This window comes from Bison bison, unplaced genomic scaffold, assembly GCF_000754665.1.
Source record: "Bison bison bison isolate TAMUID 2011002044 unplaced genomic scaffold, Bison_UMD1.0 scf7180017864310, whole genome shotgun sequence".
Lineage (NCBI taxonomy): Eukaryota > Metazoa > Chordata > Mammalia > Artiodactyla > Bovidae > Bison > Bison bison.
The window spans coordinates 814,322-836,616 of record NW_011494882.1 but is presented as its reverse complement, the minus strand read 5'-3'; the positions used below and the strand labels follow the sequence as shown (position 1 = coordinate 836,616).

Genomic DNA, 22,295 nt, shown 5'->3' with positions numbered 1-22,295 from the left:
GGGACGGGGGAGCCTGGTGGGCTGCCATCTATGGGGTCGCACAGAGTTGGACACGACTGAAGCGACTTAGCAGCAGCAGCAGTGGCTCAGTAATCAAGAATCTGCCTACCAATGTAGGAGCCCCTTGTTTGATCCCTGGGTCGGGAAGATCCCCTGGAGAAGGAAATGGCAACCCACTCCAGAATTCTTGCCTGAGAAATCCCATGGATGGAGGACTCTGGCAGGCTACAGTCCATGGGATCACAAAGAGTCAGACAGAACTTAGTAGCTAAACAACAAAAACCTGTAAACAGTAGCTCGCCTTTAGTGAGCGTGTACTATGTGTAAGGCATTGCTTTAGGCTTTTTCTATATGTTCATTGTAATTCTCATAAAAGCTCTGCAGGATAGTTGATATTATGCTGGTTTCACATGAACAGTGGAGGAACTCAGCATGAAGCAGAGTTTTGCATTTGATTTGTGTTATAATTGTTACTGTATGACTTTGGCTTTGGTCAGTGTAATGACCAGGTGACACTAGATGGCAGAGCATCTTTATTCTTTGAGTTTAGGTTTTTTTGTTTTTTTTTTTTTTCCCAGCAAATTTATTTCCATGTCTTACTTTTCTCAATGCAACCAATAATAAATGATGAATTTTAGAGATTTTCTCATCTTCCCATTGCTCCTTATCAGTATTTAATACTTAAATAGTTGAAAGTTGTGTGATCAAGAGGGAAGAAGTACCAGAACAATCTGTGAAATGATGATAGCAATTATTAAAATAATTGAATAACAGGGCAATTAATGTAATTGTTAAGAAGTGTACAAGTTTTCTAGAATTTTTCTTCTAAATTGCAGGATATATTAATCTACCCTTCTAACCACTTATACAAAGATGAAATAGGAAGGAAATCTGAAATATGAACTTTTCTTCCTAAAGCTTCTCAATATATCATAAGTATTCTGCAGACTAAAAATAAGCTTCTAGTTATTTTTTGACGATTCTGGTTATAATATTTATAAACATCAATTCATTTTACTGTTTTCTTGAAATATATTGCTTTTCTTAATCACCTTGAGAACTGAATTGATATTTCAAATTTGTAACTAAATCAATTTTTCCTTTTATAAAAGATAAATTAACTATGGATTTTGTTGTTGTTGAAATTTATTTCAAAAAACAGAAACCAGTGCATTCTCCATATTTATAATTTCATTAGGGATGTTTTCTCATTTTGAAGCATTCTGTTTTAAGTGATATGTACTTTGACTATGGAGCACACAGAAATGATTTCATTGGAAAACAATCTAATAGTCTAACAGCAAGGTATTCTTTGATAGTCTTCATTTATTCCATCCAGTATATCAGCAAGGTCTGTCATTTTAACTCAGAATAGACCATGAATCAGTTGGCTGCTCTCCATCTTCACTAACATCATCTGAACCCCAGTCACCATCTTGTCCTGCCTGGGCTGTAATACCCTCTACCCCAGGCCATATGTTTACTGGTTAATATCTTCCCTGGCTTCCCTCCAAACCGTTTTCCCAAACAGACATAGTGATTGTTGAAAATGCAGATCAGATCATGCATGTCCATTGTTCAAGTACATTTAGTGGCTTCCCATTACAGGATATAACTCTTTTCCTTATCTGACCTAAAAGACCTTCTGGTGCTTTCCCCTCTTCATCTTACATCCTTCCTTCCTATCCTACCTGCCTGGCCACACTGGTTTCCTGTCTGTTCCTGCAACATGCCCCCTCCGGACCTTTGCAGTTGCTGTTCACTTTGCAAGGAGCACACTTTCCTCAGCATGACAGCTTCTCACCTCTAGGGGATCAATTCAGGGCCTCCTGGTCGGAGACACCTCTGTGGCAGCCTCCTAAAGTGTGGGCCCACTGCTGGTTCTTCCCTCTCATAGTGTGCTGCTTGTTTCCATTGTGGCTCTCATTGCATGAACTGGATCCTTGTGTGATTTGTTTCTCCCTCCTTCTGGAGTGAAAGCTTATTGAGGCATCAGCATTCTCTGGTTTATTCAGCATCATCAAATCTCTGGTGCCTAATACAGTGTCCACACATAACTAGTCATGTGCAAATATTTGTTGAATAAATGGGCATTGCTCTAATCACATTACTGCTAGTGTAAAAGCACAGATTACTTTATATATACATAATAAGATTTTTATTGAAGTATAGTTTCTATATGGTATTATATAAGTTTTACAGGTGTATGATATAGCAATTCACAATTTTTATATAGGTTAAAGTCTATTTATAATTATTAGTTACTATTTTTTGACCTGCTTATAAAAATATATAAGTGCTGACACAAAACACATTTTGTTTGGGAAGTGAGTGAAGTCGCTCAGTCGTGTCCGACTCTTTGCGACCCCATGGACTGTAGCCTACCAGGCTTCTCCGTCCATGGGATTTTCCAGGCAAGAGTACTGGAGTGGGTTGCCAGTTCCTTCTCTAGGGGATCTTCCCAACCCAGGGATTGAACCTGGGTCTCCTGCATTGTAGGCAGACGCTTTACCCTCTGAGCCACCAGGGAAGGAAAAGCCTACTTAAAAACACAGAAGAAAAAGTTGAATTAACAAGAAACAGAGAGTTTTGGTGGGTTTTTTTTTTTTTTTCCTCTTTCCATCAAGATTCTGCAGCAGTGGTACTCCTGTTGAGCACCAGCTTTATGGAAAAATTGAATTATTTGGAAAGATTCAGAGATTAAAGTGTGGTTGTCACCTTTGGCTCTGAACAGCAAGCATCTGGACTGCATCACTCCATCAGGGCTTGTCAGGATGGCCACAGAGCAGACTGATTAAAAACAAAGAAAAAAGTCAAGGAATAAAATGCATGCAAGTCCTTCAGAGAGTTACAGAGGCTTCAAATTGTCAGTTCAGATTTTTAGGATTTGAAGTTCTTCTAGCCTCTGGTTATGAAGACTGATCTGTATTTTTCTTTTTCTCCCCAATTTAGTGTTCATGAAAGGAAAGATTGATAGCTCTTGTTAAACCTAAGTGTAGAGCTGAATAATAGCTTCCTGATTTTGTTTTCTGTTTTCTCCCCTCAACCGTATTATTTCCCCGTGGTATCTTACCTTGATTTGTTGACAGTGTTTGAGTTTTAAAAAGAAAGTGGTTGATACGGTTTACTAGAAACTATGTATTATCTGTTTATATTTAATTTTATGGGTTAGTATTGAGGAATTTTGAAGATCCTTTGTTCCATAAATGCCTAGCTTGCATAGTTTAAAAATGTTTCTTTAAGGCTGAAATATTTTAAATGAAAGGAGTCCTAGTGCATATTTTTATTTCCTGTGGATGCTGAATGCCATCAGTTTGGGAAATTCTTCATCAGGAAACAACTTTACGGTTTTAAAAAATAATAGTTTAACCTGAACTATCTCTCATTTATTGTGCACATATGTATTTGAAGGCACGGCCTCTAATGTACCCTGGTACATTTAAACAATGGACATATATGCTTCAAGCATATATCAGGCACAGACAGGGAGGTTGTGAAGTAGATAGAAGGGTACCTTCCCTAGTTGACTGCTTGGGTTTTACTCCCAGCTCTGATGCTGAGTATTTATGTGATGTTGGTAAAGTCCATCAACCATCTTGTACCCATAAACAGGGTAAAAGGAAAGGAGTACATAATCATAGAACTGACCTGATAGGGTTGTTCTGAGGATACAATGAGTTAATGCATATAAGATGTATTGAAGAACATATAGCACATATGCATGATGATAAGAGGATGAGGACAAGGAGGAAGGTAGCAGAGACACACAGGTATCCATGTACACAACTGCTTCTGGTTTCCAGTTAGCCTTTGAGTTTAGGACTGATGCTAAAGCTGAAACTCTAATACTTTGGCCACCTCATGCGAAGAGTTGACTCATTGGCAAAGACTCTTGCTGGGAGGGATTGGGGGCAGGAGGAGAAGGGGACGACAGAGGATGAGATGGCTGGATGGCATCACTGACTCAATGGATGTGAGTCTGGGTGAACTCTGGGAGTTGGTGATGGACAGGGAGGCCTGGCGTGCTGCAATTCATGGGGTCTCAAAGAGTTGGACATGACTGAACTGAACTGAATTGAAAGGTCCGTCTAGTCAAGGCTAGTAACTCTAGTTATAGTAACTCTAGTCAAGGCTAGTAACTCTAGTAATATTCATAGGACTATTTCAGTAGGTCACCTCTGGAGTTCTTTATCTGTGCATGTGTAAATTGCACTAATGTTTTTCTTCCCTGATCTAAATGTCCAGTTTAAATAGAAGGAAAGAACAACCCTTCCAGCTAATCCAACCACCATAATAAACACAACCTCTTGTCTTATAAACACCTTGTGTCCTAAGAGTTGTCCATTCTGTGGCCCCAATCTTGCTTTTGGTAGACATCTTCTGGTAACTGATTAAGCAGTAAAACTTGTTCTGTAGCAGAGAGGATGTCCTCTCTGAATTAGCCCAAGCAGACTAATGCCATCCAATGTAGTTTTGTTAAAGCTTTCTGATTGCTTCTGAATAGAAATGTCAAATTTTCCTATCACAGCTTTGTTGTTATAAATCCTCAGAGGTAATATCTATGCCTGTTTTGTCTGACCTCTGGCCTATTTTCACTTAAAAAAAATGAGGTTCATCAAGGATTATGGTGATGATGCTTCAAGGTTAAATCTCCTCAAGCCCATATTTATAACTTAAAATGAGTTTGTACTCACCTTTTTCAAGAGGTCTGTCATTTGTTTCCCATTAGAATTAGCATAATTAGGTTCTGCATTTACATTTACTTTGTGGATCATGCATTTGACACTTGTCTAAGACCTTCCAATGTCTCCCACTTGTCTACTGAGAAAGGTGTAAACTCTGAAATACCTATCATGTAAGACTCCTGGGGCCTGGCCTCTGCCGTGAGCCTGCAGTCTTGTTCCCAAAGTCCTAATTTCATTCTCTTTCTTTGGCCAAGTAGGTTTTTGACAGTTTCCCCTTCCCATGACTTTCCTCACACAGTTCTTTCTCAGAATTATGGAATGATTGGTAGCTCAGTGTGCATTTTTTGCTACTTTAGAAACACACCTTTTCCATATAAATGGCTATTTCAAAAGCCGTAATTCGTGTGAAGTTTTTCCTTACCGCTTCAGTCTGAGGGTAGCTTCCCTTTCAGAATGGGTCTGATCTCTGAAGGGCCCACCTCAAATGAGGATGAGAGAAACAGAATTCTCAGTTAAAGGACAGGCAGTCACCTCCTTTTTGGAAGACCAGCTGATATTTTCGGCCCTTATTTTATTGAAACTCTTTCTGTATTTAATGTTGGTAATTACTCCTTTCTGAAATGCTCCCCCCTTTTCTGTTTATACACTGTCTCTTCTCATTTGTTTCACTGCCTTTGTGAACCCTTCTATATCCATTGTTCCCTAAGTTCCCTAAGATGTTATCCTCGGTTGCTGTGCATTTTCAACTGTGGCCTGTACTCTAAAGATTTTCTGGTTATTGAGGCTGTTCCTTGCCCTGAAGATTCAAATCCACGGGGTAATCTTCCTAATAGGTATTCCTACTTGAATTTCTAGGAGATATCTTTCATTTAGTGCATATCCAAGGAAATTTGGATTACATGCACTAAAACTGTTTCTACTTCATTTTCTTTTAGGTAAAAATAGGCATTTCTGCCTACCTTGTAATCAAAGCTAAAAATGATTAATAACCATTAATAAGCTCTCTCTTACTCCCTATGTCCCATCAATAAATGTTTTATCCCTTTAGAATACACAAGTGCATGTATGCATTTCTCTCTCCCCTCCTCCCTGTCTCTGTGGTCCCCATCCTTTCCTATCATCCCTTCTCCCCCTTACCCACCCATTATCCTTACTATCACTGTAGTACTGCCTGCCTTGGATGGTCTTCATCTTTCACTTTTGAGAGTGTCCCAACTGGTCTTCTGCCTTCAGCCTCACCTTCTCACATCTATGTTTCACAGAAAATAAGTGTGTAGAATTTAAACCTGCAATTTCCTTCCGATGAAACCATTTCAGTGGCTTACCATCAACTCTAAAAGCAAAGTTTAGCAAACTTTTCTTAAAAGGGCCAGATAGTAAATGTTTCAAGCTCTGCAGGTCAGATGGTCTCTGCACTTGTTGCAAGAAAGCAGCCTCAGGCTATCCACAAATGAATGGGTGTGGCCCTTTCACAGTAAAACTTTTTGTTTACAAAACATTTGATCTGGATTTGTTGATCTGGATTTTGCCTGCAGGCCATAGTGTGCTGAACTCTTAAAAGATAAATTTCAAATCCTCTAAACAGGGCAGTAGGGCTTCCCTGGTGGCTCAGTTGGTAAAGAATCTGCCTGCAATGCTGGAGTCCTGGGTTCAATCCCTGTGGAGGGAAGATCCCCTGGAGAAGGAAATGGCTTACTCACTTCAGTATTCTTGCCTGGGGAATCCCTTGAACAGAGGTGCCTGGCAGGCTGTAGTCCATGGGGTTGCAGAGTCCAACACAGCTGAGCTACTACACTGCTACTAAACAGGACATTAAGGACATTTGTTTTTTGCATACCTACCTAACATCAGCCACAAATACTTTTTCCTACATTTTCCCTTCCTAATACTCTGTATAGACATCAGTCTTTACCATTTCAGCATTGTTTTGCAGTGGTCTCTTTATCGATTTGCCTGTTTCTTTGGTCATCAGTGTCATAGTTATTTTTGTCTTGTTCATCCCTTTCTACTAGGTTGTAAATTTTTTGAGAGCATTAAGTATGACAGTTTTATATCCCATGCAGCAGTATCATGCTCTTTATACAAAATAGGAAACTAATACATCCATTTATTTGAATCCAGTTATTTAAGACCATATATTTAAAATTTTGATTTATGGTATAGCTCAATTTATTATTTGTTTTGTTTTAAATTCCTAGAGACAAATAAAAAGTGGTGTGTTCTAGAAGGAGGCTTCTTGAGTTACTATGAAAATGATAAGTCTACCGTGCCTAATGGCACCATTAATATCAATGAAGTCATCTGCCTGGCTGTGCACAAAGAAGACTTCTGTTTAAATACTGGGTAGGTCTATCATTAAATGAGTAGGAGCTGAAAGTATTTTCTGATATGTATCATACCAGCTAATAAGTGTTTTTATCATCATTTCACTTCTTCAGTTGCTTCTTACAGAAGAGTTTGGTGGTTTCCTGAAGCCTACTCATTTTTTCAGTTTCTAAAAGTTCCTTAGGGAATTTACTAAAAAGTGGGAAAATTAAAATATTTCATTAGGTAATATGAAAGGCTGACATCTTCACATCAAATTTTAAGTAAGTTTACATCATTCCATTCTTGCACATGTAGTCCCATAATTTTTATGATTGGCTCACCATTTAATATAGTGATTTAATGACAAAATGTAGGCTTTCACTAAATGTATCATGGTTAAAATAGATGACAAAAAAGTGCAGTGGTAATGTTCACAATAAAATAAATTATGCATATTTAATAGCATATTGAAATACTAAATTTCTTAAATCTATTTTGACATTTTTATGGTCTCAAAAAAGTTTTCAAGAGTAGACATTATTTTACATTATTTAACATAGTTGATTCACAAATAGTTTAGTAGGATTCTGTGAGGACTTTTGGAAATTGACCCTTTAAGATCTTTGGTATGAAAGTTTCTTATCACATTTTGTAATGTAATTTTTGAAAAATATAAATATTAAAATGTGCAAAAATCAGTTATAAAACTGATAAAGGAACATAGTATTTTAGGGAAGAGATTTGTAAAGCTATGTTATTTATATAAAATTATATGAAATACTGAAACATTTTACTATTATCACATAATGACCAGTACATGACTATTGTTTTCCAGTAAATCTAACTTTTTGAGGAAAAAACTGGTTATTTGTTGATTTATTATTTTAATCTTAATAGTGCTTTTATTATAAATGATTAAACAGTTTAATGTGGCTTACCATAAAAAAAAAAAAAGACCCTGATGCTGGGAAAGACTGAAGGTGGCAGGAGAAGGGGACAACAGAGGATGAGATCATTAGATGGCATTACCAACTCAATGAACATGAGTTTGAGTAAACTCTAGGAATTGGTGATGGACATGGAGGCCTGGTGTGCTGTAATCCATCGGGTTGCAAAAAATATAATTACTGAGAGTGTAACTAGAGGAGCAAATAATTAAAAAGAAAAACAGTGAGTTGAGAGACTCTTAAGGTTGAACTGGTAGCATTCAGTGTGTGACTGAATGAAATGCTGATGTCAAAGGGAAGGATAAATTAAGATTCCAAGGTTTTGTTCTTGTTGATGAGGCAGATGGTGATGCCTATAAACTGGAATGTTAAGGAGATAGCAATAGGTGTGGGGTGAGAAAGAGAAAGAAAGACGATCAGTTTAATATAGGGTATTTTGAGTTTTTGTTTTTAGGTAATGTCAGCAATCCAAGTCTATGCCCTGACCAGTAACGCTGAAGAAGCTGAAGTTGAATGGTTCTATGAAGACCTACAAGATCTTTTAGAACTAACACCCAAAAAAGATGTTGTTTTCATTGTAGGAGACTGGAATGCAAAAGTAGGAAGTCAAGAAAACACCTGGAGTAACGGGCATATTTGGACTTGGAGTACAGAATGAAGCAGCGCAAGGGCTAATACAGTTTTGCCAAGAGAACGCACTGATCATAGTCAAACACCCTCTTCCAACAACACAAGAGAAGACTCTACACAAGAACATCACCAGATGGTCAACACTGAAATCAGATTGATTATATTCTTTGTAGTCAAAGATGGAGAAGCTCTATACAGTTAGCAAAAACAAGACCGGGAGCTGACTCTGGCTCAGATCATGAACTCATATTGCCAAATTCAGACTTAAATTGAAGAAAGTGGGGAAAACCACTAGACCATTCAGGTATGACCTAAATCAAATCCCTTATGATTATACAGTGGAAGTGAGAAATAGATTTAAGACACTAGATCTGATCAAGTGCTTGATGAACTATGGATGGAGGTTCGTGACATTGTACAGGATACAGGGATCAAGACCATCCCTAAGAAAAAGAAATGCAAAAAAGCAAAATGGCTGTCTGGGGAGGCCTTGCAAATAGCTGTGAAAAAAGAGAAGCAAAAAGCAAAGGAGAAAAGGAAAGAGATACCTATTTGAGTGCAGAGTTCCAAAGAATAGCAAGGACAGATAAGAAAGCCTTCCTCAGCAATCAATGCAAAGCAATAGAGGAAAACAACAGAATGGGAAAGACTATTGATCTCTTCAAGAAAATTAGAGATACCAAGGGAACATTTCGTTCAAAGATGGTGATGTCCTTCAATAAAGGACAGAAATGGTGGGGACCTAACAGAAGCAGAAGATATTAAGAAGAGGTGGCAAGAATACACAGAAGAACTGTACAAATAAGCGCTTCATGACCCAGATAATCATGACGGTGTGCTCACTCACCTAGAGCCAGACATCCTGGAATGTGAAGTCAAGTGGGCCTTAGGAGACATCACTACGAACAAAGCTAGTGGAAGTGATGGAATACCAGTTGAGCTATTTCAAAGCCTGAAAGACGAATCTGTGAAAGTGCTGCACTCAATATGCCAGCAAATTTGGAAAACTCAGCAGTGGCCACAGGACTGGAAAAGGTCAGTTTTCATTCCAATCCCAAAGAAAGGCAATGCCAAAGAATGCTCAAACTACCGCACAATTGCACTCATCTCACACTCTAGTAAAGTAATGCTCAAAATTCTCCAAGCCAGGCTTCAGCAATACGTGAACCGTGTACTTCCAGATGTTCAAGCTGGTTTTAGAAATGCAGAGGAACCAGAGATCAAATTGCCAACATCCACTGGATCATTGAAAAAGCAAGAAGGATCCAGAAAAACATCTATTTCTGCTTTATTGTCTATGCCAAAGCCTTTGACTGTGTGGATCTCTGAAAGAGATGGGAATACCAGACTACGTGACCTACCTCTAGAGAAACCTGTATGCAGGTCAGGAAGCAACAGTTAGAACTGAACATGGAACAACAGACTGGTTCCAAATAGGAAAAGGAGTACATCAAGGCTGTATATTGTCACCCTGCTTATTTAACTTATATGCAGAGTACATCATGAGAAACGCTGGACTGGAGGAAGTGCAAGCTGGAATCAAGATTGCTGGGAGAAATATATAGATAACCTCAGATATGCAGATGACACCACCCTTATGGCAGAAAGTGAAGAAGAACTAAAGAGCCTCTTTAAAGAGGAGAGTGAAAAAGTTGGCTTAAAGCTCAACATTCAGAAAACTAAGATCATGGCACTGGTCCCATCACTTCATGGCAAACGGATGGGGAAACAGTGGCTGACTTATTTTGGGGGGCTCCAAAATCACTGCAGATGGTGACTGCAGCCATGAAATTAAAAGACGCTTACTCCTTGGATGGAAAGTTATGACTAACCTAGACAGCATATTAAAAAGCAGAGACATTACTTTGTCAACAAAGGTCCATCTAGTCAAGGCTATGATTTTTCCAGTGGTCATGTATGGATGTGAGAGTTGGACTGTGAAGAAGGCTGAGCGCCAAAGAATTGATGCTTTTGAACTGTGATGTTGGAGAAGACTCTTGAGAGTCCCTTGGACTGCAAAGAGATCCAGCCAGTTCATCCTAAAGGAAACCAGTCCTGGGTGTTCATTGGAAGGATTGATGTTGAACCTGAAACTCCAATACATTGGCTACCTGATGCGAAGAGTTGACTTATTTGAAAGGACCCTGATGCTGGGAAAGACTGAGGGCAGGAGGAGAAGGGGACGACAGAGGTTGAGATAGTTGGATGGCATCACTAACTGAATGGACATGAGTTTGGGTAAACTCCAGGAGTTGGTGATGGACAGGGAGGCATGGCGTGCTGCGGTTCATGGGATCACCAAGAGTCGGACATGACTGAGTAACTGAACTGATCTGCACATATATACTTAGCGTGTTCCAAGAAATACTTGGAGCTACGGATGAGCAATGAAGGAAAAATTCAAGATGTGGGATATTACCCTCTTTTTATGTATACTAAGGAGATGACATTTTGACATCGGTTGAGATGATGGAGGGAAAATTTGTGAAGATGAGAACTATTTAGAGAACTGTTTGGCCAATGTTTGCTTTGAACAGGGGGTTGGAATAAAGAAGGAGTGATCTCAGAGGGAAGAGGAGACAGAAAGAGAGCCCCCTGCCACATCAGGGTATCAGCAAAGTCATGCCATACATACATACATACATACAGTGGTTAGTCAGAAGAATATTCTTTGTGTCTGATCCAGTGTGTTCCACTTAATTCATTTGAATAAAGTACAAACCAGCAACAGAAAAATATGATAGGTAGGTGGTAGATAGATCTCACACTATTATTCAGGTTTCAAAAGGAATTTAATTAAAGACTTGATCTTTGTGTAATTTTTTTCTTATAAAAGCCACACATAACCAGCAGTACCTTTTTATTCTTATGTCCTGTAGGCCCATCTTTACTTTTGAGATTTATTTACCCTCAGAACGTGCATTTTTATTTGGAGCTGAAACATCTCAAGTGCAAAGAAAATGGACAGAAGCAATAGCCAAGGTATTTATTTTTTGTTAATTTTTATTGGAGTATAGTTGCTTTGGGCTTTGCATGTAGTGCTAGTGGTAAAGAACCCACCTGCCAATGCAGAAGACATGAGAGACATGGGTTTGATCCCTAGCTTGGGAAGATCCCCTGGAGGAGGGCATAGAACCTACGCCAGTATTCTTGCCTGGAGAATCGCATGGACAGAGGAGCCTGGCGGGCTACAGTCCATGGGGTCACAAATTGTCAGACACGAATAAAGTGACTTAGCACATTACCACACAGATAGTTGCTTTATAATGTCGTGTTAGTTTCTACTATACAGCAAATTGAATCAGCCATACATTTATATATATCCACTCCCTTTTGGACTTCCCATTCAGGTCATAGCAGTGATTAAGTAGAGCTCCCTGCACCACACAATATGTTCTCCTTACTTATTTTATATATAGTATTAGTAGTATATATTTGTCAATCTCCATCTTCTAATTCCTCCCACCACCCCTTTCCCCCTTGGTATCCATTTATTTGTTCTCTCCATCTCACCAAGGTATTTAAATATTGTTTTATTGCCTAAATCCAGAGAATATTCTTTACCTTTGGAGGTTCATGAAAATTTTTTACAAGATTCCAGATAGCATGTTCGTACTTAATTAGGTTTTCATAGGTTGTAGTCAAATGAGTTTAAGAGTTACGTTTCTGGAGCCTTAAGCAGAGAAGAAATTAATGTAGGATTTTGGAGAAGTCATTTGTAAAATTAAGGCCATACCTTGATGGTGGAGATCTTTTCAATATTGTAAAGTCATTTCTGTGTATGTCTTTTTATAGGTAGATTTCTTATTCATAGTGTACACAAACGGGAAAAGAACGGATTCAATAAAAGATACAAATGAAGACAGACATTGAAGGTTGACATTTTAAAAGATTCCATAAGTTGACAAAGAGAATGTCTTCCTGTTTCAATTCCGTATATATCAAGAAAAAGGGGTTAACATTTGAAATTGCATTATATTTACAGCTTTTCAGTTTTAAGACTGATGGCAAGTTTAAATAATTGTTTTGAAATCTGGATTACTCCTAAATCTTTAATACAGAAAAACAGGTTTTTCTTTCCCTTTTCCCTCATATCTTTAGTTATGTAAGGGATTTCCTGTTTTCACTGTCTTTATTACTTTTTTGTATTTGTTTTAACAGCATTTTGTTCCCTTTGTTGCTGAAAACTTAACAGAAGCTGACTATGATTTGATTGGTCAACTTTACTACAAAGACTGCCATGCCCTGGATCAGTGGAGAAAAGGCTGGTTTGCAATGGACAAATCTAATTTGCGTTTTTGCCTTCCAATGCAAGAAGGTCAGGAGGATAGAATGCACTTAAGACGACTACAAGAACTAAGTAAGTTGTTTTTTTTTTCCCCCTCCCCTTATATCTGCACAGAGTTCTTTGCTGCACATGGAAATAGTAGATTTCATGTACAATTATGATGACTCACTTCTAAACAGTGAGTAAGTAGTTGATAAAGGTATTTTGTATAATGCTTTTAAATAATATGTTCATACTTCTTTCCCTCCAGCAATTAGCACAGTCGTTCAAAATGGGGAAAAATTGGATGTTTTGCTCTTGGTAGAAAAAGGGAGGTAAGTGCATTTTTGCTTTTTGTTCTTTATCTCAACGAATCTATGGAGTTGGGTATTCTGGTTATCCTCTTGGAGGAGAACTCATTATTTTATAAACTGTTGGAAATTGTCTGAATCTTGTGTGTGTATGTATATATTCTCTTTAGTACAAAGAGTAGACAAGTGAAGCTTGCTTATTTTTATATTATGAGAAACTCAGTGGGATCAGTTAGTGTAGTTTTCTACAGACCTAGATTCCTTTGCTTCCTTTGGAAGCACTTTGACATTTGTAAATATATTATCAGTGTAGATATATGATAGGTATAAATAATACCCTGAATCATGTATAGTTAAAACCTGATTTCTTGAATTTGTTCAGTTTTTCAATAAATATTAAGCATCTACTCTATGGTACTGTTATAGGTACTGGGAATATTAGTGGTGAATAGAACAGATATGGTCTTTGCCTTCATGAAGCATCTATATTTGTCAGGGAAACAATATACAATATAAGCAGGCAAAAATTTGCATAGTATTATGTCCCTTAATTTTAAGTGCTTGAAGAAAAATAAGGTAAAGAGAGTGTACCTGGTAGAGTGGTATTCTGTTTTCAGTAGGGTGCTAAGAGAAGATATCTCTGATCAGAGATCTGTATAGAGTGGAGGAAAAACAAAGAAAAAATATGCAGCAGTCTGAATAGAATGTACAAGGCACAAGGGCAAGGATATTTTGAAGACCCCAAGAGTGAGTTGTATTTGGCATGTTCAAGGTCTGCAAGAAAGCTCCTGTGGCTAGGGAAATTTCAGTGAGTGAGAGAGGGAAGAAATGATTAGAGATATCCCTGGGCCAGACTATAGAGCCTTACAGGCCATGGGGCCATGGTATGTAAAGAGTTGAGTTTTATTCTAAGCATGGTGAGAACCCCTTGATTTGAGAGCCAGGAAATTCAATCATCCGACTTATATTTTTAAATGACTATTCTGACTCTAGATGGATAGCTTTCGGAGGGCACAAGTGAAAGTTTGAGCATCAGGTAAGATGCTACTGCAGAGGCCAGGCAAAAGGTGACTTCCTAATGACATAGTGTTGAGTGGTAAGATATACTGTGTGGGTAGAGGTCAGTGAATCTGTTGATGAATTAACTGACTGTGACAGTCAGAGATTATCCCAGAGTTTTTGGCCTGAGCCTTTAAGTGAATTATGGTGCTCTATTCTGAAATAAAATATACATGGAGAGTAGAGGTAGGGTATTAGTACAATTAGGGCAGTAGATCAAGAATTTGGTTTTGGAAATGATTACTTGGAGATTTCTGTTTGAAAGCAAAGTGGATACACAAGCCTGGAATTAAGTGGAAAGGTTACAGCCAGAGATAAATATTTGAGAGTCATCAGCATACATTTTGACTGACTTATTTAGCCAAGGAACAGATCAGATTCACCTAGAGGAGGACTGTAGGTAGAAAAGAGACAAGGAGGTAGTCCCAGGGCCTTCAGTTTTAGAGGAGGAATGACCTAGCTGAAGGGCCTGAGAAGGAGCAGCAAGAGTCAGATCACAACAACTACGATGGCATAGTCTCCTGAACAAATTGTTTTCTCTTTATATCTTATCATTTGCTTTCAAATCCCATAATTAGAATGTTTAGCTCTTAGTATTTGTAAATGTATGTATATATATATATATATATATGATGATAAATATAAAAGCAAAGCTCAGTTAGCCTTCCCTCCAGTGAGCCTCCATGCTAGTGACAAGGATAATGACTGAGCCATTATCTGAACCTGTCTTTTCTTGAACTTCACAGGAAGATGCCAACCGCTTTAGAACATATTGCTGATTAGATACGTATGTCAGAATGTGCTTTTAACTTAGAGACATAATCAGGATTTTATGTTTTTACTTTATTTCTGGACTTAAAATGATTAATAGTATTTTAGGTTCTAATTTTGCTACCAGATGATAGTTTTACTGTTCTCTCAGAATACGTTCCATACATGTTCAGAAATAATAGTAAGAGAGTAGATAGTGTTGTGGCATTAAAAGTCTAGCACACATACACTTTTTCAGTTCAGTCGCTCAATCATGTCCAACTCTTTGCGACCCCATGAATCGCAGCACGCCAGGTCTCCCTGTCCATCACCAACTCCCGGAGTTTACTCAAACTCATGTCCATTGAGTCGGTGATGCCATCTAAACATCTCATCCTCTGCCATCCCCTTCTCCTCCTGCCTTCAATCTTCCCCAGCATCAGTGTCTTTTCCAGTGAGTCAGTTCTTCACATCAGGTGGCCAAAATATTGGAGTTTCAGCTTCAGTATCAGTCCTTCCAATGAATATTCAGGACTGATTTCCTTTAGGATGGACTAATTGGATCTCCTTGCAGTCCAAGGGACTCTCAAGAGTCTTCTCCAACATCACAGTTCAACAGCATCAATTCTTTGGCGCTCAGCTTTCTTTATAGTCCAACGCTCCATCCATACATGACTCCTGGAAAAACGCTTGGAGGCCCCCAGAAATAGTCTGTCACTGTTTCCCCATCTATTTGCCATGAAGTGATGGGACTAGATGCCATGATCTTAGTTTTCTGAATGTTGAGTTTTAAGCCAACTTTTTCACTCTCCTCTTTCACTCTCATCAAGAGGCTCTTTAGTCTTCTTCACTTTCTGCCATGTGTGTGATATTATCTGCATATCTGAGGTTATTGATATTTCTCCCGGCAATCTTGATTCCAGCCTGTGCTTCATCTATTAATATTTATGGGATGCCTACTGCCTGTTACCTACATGGCAAGAAAAAATGGTCAAAAATACAGATTTGTTGCTTGAGCTCACAGAGCTTATGTTCTTAAATTAGAAAACAGTAACTTGCTAGTGAAATTTATTCTGTGTATTATATATATATATATGTAATTTTTAAAAATCATGTTACTATACCCAAGATATTTTTCTACCAGTTTTAGTCTTTAAAGGATTTGACCGGTGGTACATAGATTTTAATTGTGCCAAATGTGGATTAGTGTTATTCAGTCTGAATTTTTATTTAGTGCTAACCACGTGCAGTGTACTCCCTCATGAATGCAAGATAAGGAAGCCAGAAGACTAAATGTTTCGTTACCTTATGACATCTTGAACTTTACCCTGGGCAACAGGAACCAGAAGGTTTATGGAATAGTTTAAAACTAGCAGGATTCCAAAATAATGGTCAGAACTGCTCATTTAGTTTTTGAGAATAAAGTTTTTATCTATGTGCATGTGTGCTCAGTTGTATCCAACTTTGCATCCCCACAAACCATAGCTTGCCAGGACTTCTTCTCTGTCCCTGGGGTTGCCCAGGAAGAATACTGGAGTGGGTTGCTGTTTCCTTCTCCAGGGTATCTTCCTAAGCCAGGGATCAAACCTGTGTCTCCTGCATTGACAGGCGATTCTTTACTGCTGAGCCACCAGAGAAGACTCTTTTTATCTACATGTATTATCAACTAGTTATGTTGAAAGCATTTTTAGGAAAGGCAATAATAGAGAATGTGTTAAGATGAGAGTAGGAGAAATACAGGATAAATATAAAACCAAGTTATTTTTCTTGAACCTCTTTGCATAGCTGCCATACAAAAGGAACCATTGGAAAACAACTGTGTTTATCATATGCTTATATTTTGGTTTTACTTGCTTTCCCTGTTTTCTCCAAATCAATAATATTCAGATAAAAGCAATAATAAAATGATGACAATGTATAAAAATTACAGGCACTATTTTGTACCAGGCAGTATTTTAAGCACTTTTGTACAGCCTTCCAGTGTCTATATGATGCTGAGGGGGATAATCCAATTTGAAATCAAGATAAGGACAGTTTTTAACTTAACAATGTAACCATTTCTTTTTAAAACAAGTTGTAGTATTAATTTACCAAGATCACTCTCAAAAATTAAGTCAACTAATATATTAGGAGCCTGGATAAATAATATGTCACTAGAATTTAAATTTCAGCATCTTATTAGAAAGTAAAAAGTTTATTAGAAAACTTGAGGAGAAGGCAATGGCATCCCACTCCAGTACTCTTGCCTGGAAAATCCCATGGACGGAGGAGCCTGGAAGGCTGCAGTCCATGGGGTCGCTGAGGGTTGGACACGACTGAGCGACTTCACTTTCACTTTTCACTTTCATGCATTGGAGAAGGAAATGGCAACTCACTCCAGTGTTCTTGCCTGGAGAATCCCAGGGACAGGGGAGCCTGGTGGGCTGCTGTCTATGGGGTCACACAGAGTCGGACATGACTGAAGTGACTTAGCAGTAGCAGCAGCAGCAGCCCTTTAGTGGTGCTGTGCCACTCTGCGTCTTAAAGAATTTAATAAAATTAAAAAAAAAAGAAAACTTGAAAAGTTATTTTACTAGAAAAAATATATCCATCCAGTGGCCACCTAATTAAAGATGAAGCAGAAGGAAGAGAGGTCAGAAGTGGGAATAAAGAATCAACTTGGAAGATGGTGAGTGCACTGGGTTATAAGCCTTTATGGAACAAAAACCCATGCAGGTATCCAGGGCACCATGTATGGTGAAGAACAGGGTCTCATATTTATATACCTATGTGTTTATTCACAGATGTACACACATGTGTGTACATATATGTGGGTATGTATACACATATGTAAATAAATAGAGACAAATGGAAAAAGAGCAGGTTTGGAAGAGAGCTTGGGAAATGATGAGTTTGATTTTTGACATGTTGAACATGAGGTGCTTATAAACACTTAAGGAGAAATTGCTTAGAGGGAGTTATGTTTATGGATCTGATGCTCATGATTGGTTAATGGGGATGTCAATATTGGAGTTACCCACATACAGAATGAAGAAGGTGAAATCGCTTAGGGAGGGTCTATAGAGTGAGAAGGGAAGAAGTAATGTGTTGGGACTTTGATGAATACACAGAATGTTGGAGGTGGGGGCAGTTTTCCGGGGATTAGCTACCCCAGGGTATAAAAGTAGTTTATTCAGAGAGTGAAGCAGGAAACCAGGAGGATGTGTCACTAAGCCCAGAAAGAGTGGGGCAAGAAGGAAGGAATAGTCAGAAATACCAGGTGCTGTCTGATGACAATAGATACTCCATTGGATCAGTGATGGGGAGTCCAGTCTGGTGACTCTTGAGAAGAACAGAAGTGATAAAGCAGAAACTGGGTTAAAGCTGGGACCTGGATAAGATTAGATAAACCAGCTGGTTTTGGATATTGGGATCTTTCTAGATCTGGTGGTAGGCTATTGAGGGAGAGTCCAGTCTGTTGGTTTTCGATCAGTCTGCTGGTTTTCAATTGCTTTATGAAATAGGAAATAAGGATGACTTCAGAGCTCTTGGCCTGGATGACTTTGAGTGGTTTTATCACATACCAAATGAGGAAATAGATTCTTTTCTCCCAGTGCTCAAACCAGGCCAGTTAATTTTAGATGGGATTGTTTAAGAGCTGTTTTAATACCATTTAAAAAAAGAGAATTTCATTGCATAGTCCTGTTTTTCATCTCTCTCTCTTTTTTTTTTTAATTTAATTTTATTTTTAAACTTTACATAATTGTATTAGTTTTGCCAAATATCAAAATGAATCCGCCACAGGTATACATGTGTTCCCCATCCTGAACCCTCCTCCCTCCTCCCTCCCCATACCATCATCTCTCTCTCAATTTGTTAGTCCCTTGGGAAATAACGACTATGAAGTACAGTAGGTTGTGTTAGACTTGTTAGAAAGACAAAACTGTAGCTTTAAGAAATAAAACAACTTCTAGTTTTTCACATTGGTGGCATATAAAGATAGTAAGAATAATTGAAAGAGAAACCAACTAGCTATAAGTTTTAACCTTTGTTTTTACAGCTTGAACAAGAACAGCAAATCATAAATAAGCTTAATGAATTAATTTCACATATTTGCTCTTTCCTTGTCTACCTTTGGTTAAACTGTTAAAATATATTAATACTTCTTAAAGGCAAGAGAATGAACCCCGTGACCTAGAAAAGTTCATGAATTGATAACCGGCCACTGAATATAGTCACTATTTAGATGTATATTTTAATCTTCATGGTAATTTCCCCTATATACCTAGCATGAGTGTCTTTAGACAGAAAAATATTGCAATAATATTTTCCACACACAGAGCATTTTTGCTGTGAAAAGCTCTAAGCAGAAGGTACTCCAGATGGTGTAGCTTTAATGTGTATTCTTTGTATACTTTAAAAATTATTATTTTGGAAAATAAAGCTTTCTTGATTACACTTAAGGCTTTCTACCGTGATGTTTGATGCTGTTATTGGAACTTAGATTTTGTGCTTTTCTTTCAGGTCTTAGGGTTTCTGTGTGTGGAAAAAAGAAAAGAAATCATGTTTCTGAATATCCATTGTTAGTCAGTGAATGTCCTGTACCCCAGTGAGGTCAGAAGGCACTTGTTTGGACAGTAGGTTATATATCCACTGTGACTGAAGTGTTCAATGGACTACAGCATCCTTTTCATAAAATTTGAAAACTATTTCTGCACTTGGCCCACATTCTCTGTGTATCTCTTTCTGATAAATAAGTTACTGTGTTCTCTATCTCACATTCTGTAGCTTCATGCTCGTTTGTCAAAGATACCTATTGTTAAGCTTTTACTGAAAGGCTGTTAGTTGTAATAAGCACAGTATGAATAACTCAGCTGTGTTATCAGAAACAGAAGAGCCTAGTATGTTTTTTTTTTTAATTTTGTTGTTTGATTTTTATTTTAATTTTTTATAAGGTTGATTTATTGGCCTATAGTAAAGTATGATGCACTTGATGGCTCCCAAGCCTAACTGAATTCTGTTTTAACTGCAAATTTCAGACATTAAGGAGCTGACACTGGGGAATAAACATTTTATCAATATGTTTCACAATTATGGGATAGACTACTTTTCTTAATTTGGGAGATGAACATTCTTAAGTTGAAGATCCTTATTTCATATCAATTTATTACATGTGATTTTTTTTTTCCCCATACTTGAATTGTGTTTTATAGCAGCTAATATGTTAGCAGTACTGTCTAGGGTGAATTATCTTAAAGTGGTTTCTAAATTGTGCATGTAATTGCAAATTAAACAGTAGCCGATTGCCCACAATATCAGCTTGACTGCTTTTGTAACTTTCTGATCATTTAATTTGTAGAGATGGTTTAATCTGAATGTTGCCAAGGCAAACAAGATAGGCTCTTCTCTCACCACCGCCACTGGTTTTGCAAAAAAAGGAACTATTCAAACTTACAGTATAAAATGATTTTTTTGTTGTTGTTGTTAAAGAGAATTATGATAAAGGAAATGTGTGACTATTTAACAAAAGATGGATTTTGAAGTATTTATTATTTCCTTCAAAAAATGTATTTCATTCCCCAGTTCAGGACACTTCCTGTATACTAGATATAAACCTGTGAACATATAAATGCAATATGGGGTGAAAAAATACAGAATGAAAAGATCTCTTCTAGATAAAGGGATCAAGATAATCATTTTTATTTTTTAAGTATATTTAACTGGCTCTGGAATCCTAAGTAGGATTAGAGTAGGAAAAAAATTACGGGTTGAGACACAAAGATATTCCAAGAGGTGGAAACAGTAGTTTCAGAGAAATAGGATGGGTTGGGGTAAAACTTCACTTCAGTTTGGCCTTAACCTTCAGTTCTTGAGGAGGAAGCATGGGACAGTGGGCCTGGAGAGATAGATTAATATCATATTAGTATTATCAGTTAAATGTAAGTAATAACTTGTCTTGTTTTGGAAAGGATTGCAGGTTCTTTATGAAGGTACAGAAGCCTTTTTTTTGGCAGACTTGAAACAGGGCTATTTCTCACATTCCTATCGGTAATTGCCTAATGGTGTGTAGAGATGAAATTGAAAACCTGGAGGCTTGCCTTCTCAGGGAATAGTGTGCCTTGACACTTCTTACTGAACTGTTGGTTTCAGAAGAAACAAATTATTTAAGCTAATATTTCTTTCTCCATTATTCTTGTGATACAGTCTCTGCATCTACAGATTTAATAATTGTTTGCCTGTTTCTGGCTGAAATTTCATCTCTATGCAGCAGTTTCTTATCTGCTGAGGAAAGAAATACTGTTTTTCTATAAACGAAAATGAGGGTGATTTATGGATGTGATGACTTAATAAAATGTGCTGGACTCCCATTTCTGCCCATGAAGAAATATCTGGCATGGAATATGCCCTCCCACTTTAAACTACTAGAAACCTGTACCAAACGAACTATTTTCAGACTTTGGAACAATAGGCTTCCCAGGATTGTGACCATGGAGAGAAGGGAAACAAGTGACTTAAGGCCTAAGATCACCTGGGCTTCCTGTCAGTACTTGGCACAGGGAATGGGGGGATCCAAGCAGCATATGGTGGTTTTGCTATATTGGAGGTAGAGCTTGAAGTCTGGAGAATCCACAGTAGCTAAACTTTGCAAGACAGAGTTCAGAGCAGAGGGGAAAATGTACAGAGCACGAGCTTCAGAAATGTTCATAAGAGTTCCCTTCCATCTTCACTCAGTATGAACCTGCATATGTGCAGGTCAAAACTCCAGGCAAAAATACTCTCAGGGTGTGCTATGAGTTGAACAATTTACAGAGTTTAGACACTATTTGAGTGTGTTCAAATTTTATCTAGCCAGGTTAGACAGACTTCATTAAACACACAGAGCATTTGTAAAGACAGCAGAAGGTAATCCCAGAATATTAAGGCTGAACCAGCCCTCAGGTAAAGGCTGCTCCATTTATGCCTTGCTAAGCTCCAAGGCAAACCATTCGATATCACAGTAATCCAAGTCTATGCCCCAACCAGTAAAGCTAAAGAAGCTGAAGTTGAATGGTTCTATGAAGACCTACAAGACCTTTTAGAACTAACACCCCAAAAAGATGTCCTTTTCATTATAGGGGACTGGAATACAAAAGTAGGAAGTCAAGAAACACCTGGAGTAACAGGCAAATTTGGCCTTGGAATATGGAATGAAGCAGGGCAAAGACTAATAGAGTTTTGCCAAGAAAATGCACTGGTCATAACAAACACCCTCTTCCAACAACACAAGAGAAGACTCTATACATGGACATCACCAGATGGTCAACACCAAAATCAGATTGATTATATTCTTTGTAGCCAAAGATGGAGAAGCTCTATACAA

The 22,295-nt window shown here is 37.9% G+C and overlaps 1 protein-coding gene and 1 non-coding gene across 2 annotated transcripts in view; one reads left to right on the top strand and one right to left on the bottom strand.

Moving 5' to 3' along the window:
- Positions 1 to 22,295, top strand: part of ARAP2 (ArfGAP with RhoGAP domain, ankyrin repeat and PH domain 2) — a 201,877-nt gene that overhangs the window by 93,567 nt on the left and 86,015 nt on the right. Inside the window, exons 16-19 of the mRNA XM_010852420.1 lie at positions 6,884 to 7,028; positions 11,449 to 11,551; positions 12,731 to 12,929; positions 13,108 to 13,171. Coding sequence (XP_010850722.1) covers positions 6,884 to 7,028; positions 11,449 to 11,551; positions 12,731 to 12,929; positions 13,108 to 13,171 — 511 coding nt within the window. The remainder of the gene's footprint in view (positions 1 to 6,883; positions 7,029 to 11,448; positions 11,552 to 12,730; positions 12,930 to 13,107; positions 13,172 to 22,295) is intronic.
- On the bottom strand, positions 2,459 to 2,530 carry TRNAC-ACA. Its single transcript has one exon. It is a non-coding gene; the product is annotated as a tRNA-Cys (tRNA).